Source organism: Cibotium barometz, chromosome 14 (assembly GCF_041138505.1).
Source record: "Cibotium barometz isolate CiBa-2024 chromosome 14, ASM4113850v1, whole genome shotgun sequence".
NCBI lineage: Eukaryota > Viridiplantae > Streptophyta > Polypodiopsida > Cyatheales > Cibotiaceae > Cibotium > Cibotium barometz.
In genome coordinates, this window is record NC_141059.1 from 1396485 (window position 1) to 1401446 (window position 4962).

General features: G+C 41.2%; 1 protein-coding gene across 1 annotated transcript; it reads left to right on the forward strand.

Moving 5' to 3' along the window:
- Positions 1 to 1479: 1479 nt before the first annotated feature.
- Positions 1480 to 4962, forward strand: LOC147631537 (uncharacterized). Its single transcript, XM_086808051.1, has 4 exons — positions 1480 to 1637; positions 1935 to 2046; positions 2676 to 2727; positions 3951 to 4962. Exons 2-4 carry the CDS (start codon positions 1955 to 1957, stop codon positions 4461 to 4463), a joined length of 657 nt encoding a protein of 218 aa, XP_086664177.1. The 5' UTR covers positions 1480 to 1637; positions 1935 to 1954; the 3' UTR covers positions 4464 to 4962.

Consider the following 4962-nt stretch of genomic DNA (forward strand, 5'->3'; position numbering starts at 1 on the left):
ATTCTAACTCCTTCTTGAGGGCCTTTATGGTTAACCCATCCTTTCGCACCACTGTTGTTCCTTAAACTCATCCATGAGTCCTTCCAATTCTTCAATTTGAACTTTGCATGCAAGAGTGTTCAAGGTGATTGTTTGCATGGATTCATCTAGTGAATACAATGATTCACTTATCCAATTGTCGGATCCGTCCTCTCAGTTAACTTCGCTTGCATCTTCGGTCTAGTTCCAAAATTGAATTTAGCTTTGTTCGGGCACTCAAATGTGCAATGTTGCTCGCTCAATGAACTGAGGATCATTCTACCATGCTGTTGGTTTCTGGTTCTTCTGATTCCCAATGTTATGATTATTGGACTGATTCTGATTTCTAGAATTTTGAAATTTTGGATTCTGCCTATCTCGCTGACTTGGTATATATTGTTCAATTTTCACTTGCTGACAATGCAAACAAAGTGTCAAAAGCTAATTGACACCTTTTATCCCACTTAAATTTTTTTTCTTGTTTGGTGAGATCAGTCAATGGAGAAGCTATCTTAGAGAAGTCTCTAATGTGTTTTATGTCGAATTGTGCCAATCCTTTTCTTCATACGTGGTCATCATTCCCATGAGATCATGGTTTGTTTTTTAACATTGGGAAAACAACCCTTTTTCGTGGTGCACCATTTGCGCCTCGGTGATCTGATGAGGATGCTCAATAGCTCATCTTGAACATTGAATCCTTCTCTTCGACTTCTTTGTATCTCTTCGTTTGAGGCTAAATCTTCATTCTTGACCTTCGTTTAGGACCTGCAATGTCTTGACACGAAAGTCTAGGCATATTTTTAGCACAAAACCACTTAAAACCCACTTTGGAGCCACCAAACGGATATGAAATAATGTGAATCACAAAGGTTTCACTTAGGCATCAAATGAGGCTATACACCTGCAAAGAGAGGATTAATAGGGTAGTATATTAAAACGTGAAGCATGAAAATGGGCATGATGATATTAATACCAGCATTATGAGTATTATGTGATGCCATTTAATTTAACTAATGCACCACATACATTTATGATGTTAGTGAATGGTGTTTTTTTTTGTTGACAATTGAAGGACAAGGTGGTTGTGAAATTTTTTTAAAGGTAACTTTTTTTTTGTATATTTATAAAGGTCATCTCTTTTTTATTTGCAGTCATTGCTTTCCATTTAGGCCATGGTTGCACTCGGCCTCGATCATGTTGCATATGGTTTGGTTATAGCTAAAAGAAATGAGCAACCATGTTTCTCTTGGGTAGGGAGTCATTCCTTGACAAGCCATATGTGAACATGTTGGACCATGTCCTTCGCCAATGAATTTTTTAGACCGGGACTTGTGTGAACATTGCCCGGACAAATGGTGGTTGGCGGATGTTTGTGAAACTAAAAGTGGGCTACTGACATGAAATGTGAAACGCCTCTAGACGGAACCCTCGGAAGGATCAAGGGTTGAGTCTTAAAACAACAGCCGCGGCAGCAGCAGCAGTAGCAGCAGCAACAACAGCACACGGGGCCCCGAATCGGACGTCTGAATGGGAACTCAGCGCGGGCCTTGCCACAGGTGTGGGAGAGGTGGCCATCTCGCCCGAGACTGTTCCCTGCACACCTGCTTTCGCTGCAACGGGTTTGCATTTTCACCTTGCCCTTTTTCGAATCAGTTTAAGAAATTAACACCAACATTGATTTAGCATCAAAAAACAAAATCGGCTAAATCTTCTCTCTCTCTCTCTCTCTCTCTCTTTTTGTGTGGGGAGAATATATGTATATACAATCTCACACACACATCTGGATGTGCGCATGCATCTTCTCTCTCTCTCTCTCTCTCTTTTTTGGGAGATTATATGTATATACAATCTCACACACACATATGAATGTGCGCATGCATGTACTCTTTTTTGTTTCTAATAAATTTTCTCTGTAGGAAAGAGCAGGAGGGGACACATGGCTTGGGAATGCGTGGAAGGAGTGACCTGCGGCAAGTGTGGGGAGAAAGGCCACCTGCAACGCAACTGCAAGAATGTGTCTTGCCACAAGTAGGAGATATATCTATATACATATGCTAGCTTTATCTTGAACACATGATAGGATTTAGGATTTACATATATATATGTGTGTGTGTGTGTGTGTGTTTATAGATTTTCAAATGGCTGATAGTATGTACATTTTTTAGAAACACATAATATGATTTTTATAATGTGATATATTTCTACCGAACTCATAAATTCATGCTCTTAAAACCTTAGAAGCGTTGGCCACCTTTGTTTAGCAGCCCATGTCCATGAGCATCGAGAATAACGGATGCACATGACATTAGGTTAGCTGAGGGATGGAATCTCGCATTTAAATAGAGAGGTTTAGGAGTTTTTAGAGGCTTGGGCTATTTATGGCACCTAACTTATGGATGGTCTATATAAGCGAGTTATTGAGTCAGTTTCAGAGAGAGCTCCTCATACATGGGACTTATGGTGGCCCCACTAAGATTACTCTCCGCAGGGATGGAGGGCCACCTTTTTGTGCAATTGGAGCCTCGGACCCTAGTAAAATGACATTTCTTTTGTTGCTAACCAGAGCACTTTTCCTTGGAACTATTGTTTTGGGCAGTTGTAATGTTTATTGATGAAGTTCTAAAGCGTGTGTTTTGTTATGAATTGTTTTTTACCAGGTGTGGACGGAAAGGACACATTGCAAAGTTTTGCAACGATCCCTTTGCAAAGGTACTGCACATTCAAATACAGTTTATTACATTTTTCTTGTCAACCAAGAGTAGCAAATCCGGCCTCGGTGCTCCATGCCGAGGGTGGAAATTTTTTAGATGTTCCTCCTTTCATGCATATAACTTGGACTATCTTCTCAACTGGTGAAACCTTTGATTTTCTTAAGTGAAGCTGCCTAGCTGTGCTCTTAGGCTGGGTACATACAAGCTGTATGCAGGCAGGCAACTGCTGGAGATCTAATGTAATTGGACAAGATGTCTGTGCACACATTTTGTGATAGGAGCTCTCTGTTCGGCTTGCTTACTGGTGTGCAGAAGGAATTGCAGGCTTTGGAGAAGTATTTGGCCTCTTTGCCATTTGATTGGCCACAGTTGGCCTGTTGAACGCTCACTGCCTTTCCATGTTTGAGCTCCAGACAGGCAGGTCATGTCATCCCTTTGGTGGGCAGGCGTCCACAACTTTTGTGTAAAGCCTACTCGCCCGTCTCATTCTTGCAATGTTCCACGTAAGATGCTTTAAAAGTTGTGCCACAGGGTCTTAGATGAAGCCGCACTTAATTTGGGACCAAGAGGCATAGTAATAGGAAACTGCCGTTTCTCAATCAAAATGCAGAAATGCAGTTTCAAATGGCTGTTTCCATTTTGTCTCCTCCCATTTCTTGATCTCCTTCAAAGATTTTCCCCACAAAGTTTTCCTTTTGAGTTTTATTTTTTCCCGAAGTTCCATCGCCATTTTCTCCAAATTATGATCCACCCCATGTTTCTTCTCTTTTTCTCTTAACTTTTTTCCTCATTTCTATTTAATTTTACAATTTTACCTCTCATGTGTACTATGTAATGTTAAGACTCCTTGTTTCTTAGTCTCAGGCCGTAGACATCAGTGGTGTCCATTTCCTTTTCATGCAACTATGCCAAGAGGGCATGCCTTCACATTTTGCCTCATTTCTTTGTAGGTGCATATGTCGTTGAACTAGGCTCATTTCTTTGTAGGTGCATATGTCGTTGAACTAGGTATTGCCCAAGTCTTTTTGAGTGCAACATCTATGCTCCTCTGAGGGTTGTTGGTCAAAGTAACGACTTGATAACTCGATTTTGATTTTGGTAATCTGCACAGAGCTGTTTCCTTGCACATTAGTCCTGATGCAATATCATATGTTTTGGTGGGCCTTCTACCTTGCCCATGAGACTAATGGATGTGTTTACAGTTTCTGTTGGTGTGGCCAGGCTGCAGAGGTGGAGAAAAATGAGCGTCAACAGGCTTTACTATCAGCAAGAGCTCCACCTTTGAGTTTTCCTGCTGCAGGAGGAAAAAGCTATGTAGTGATGGCAAGAGAAGCAACCACCACTGTACCGCACAAAGATACCCCTGGGCCATGGGATGGTTTAGGTGTGAATTTATGGGATACTGGCCTGGTTGAGAAGGAACGGGAATCTGAATGTACTCCAGGTTCAAGATCAGAGCGTGCTGCAGACATTGTCCCTCTAATTAGTTCAAGAAAAAGAGTGGCATCATCTTCAGTTCAGACTGTTGTGTCACAGCGTCTTAAAATTGTGGGTGCCAAGCCAGGTGACAGCAGTGAGAAAACCATTGCATCAACAGGCTTATCAAGGACTGTTAAAAGCAGCAGCCCTTCTGAGGTTGAAATCACTGGGCCACAGTGGGAAGGCTTGGTGGATTATGGAAGTGAAGATAGTGAGGATCATTTGGAGCATATTCCTTGTAAATCACCATGTTGAATATCGACAATTCATAGCTCATCGGACTCACTCAGTCCAATCCATGAAGCAAAGTGGCCCATAACCAGTGAGACCAGATTTATGGCAGATTTATTAGCATGGCACATCCATATTTTTTTGGCTTCTTCATACTGGATGGTCAAAATCCAGGCGGGTTAATATGTAAGATCTCATGGGTTTGGATGTTTCAAAATGTTGCACAAGTTGTTTGGCAAATAATTCAAGTATGTGTTACATATGTATGGTCTTCTCGTAGATGGGTAGTATGACATGCGGCATTAACAACAATTGTAAGACCGTCTTATTTGTTGCCTACCAAGTTGTGGCCATACTTCTTAAGGTTTATATATAGCTTAATACCTGTCAAGCATACAGTTCACTTTATGGAGCTCTATGTTAACTTACATAGGTGTGGAAATTTGTATAGTTTTTGCACTTATGTACTTACGAGTCATTTGGCTCAAACATTGAATTGGAGTCATTTGGCTCAAACATTGAA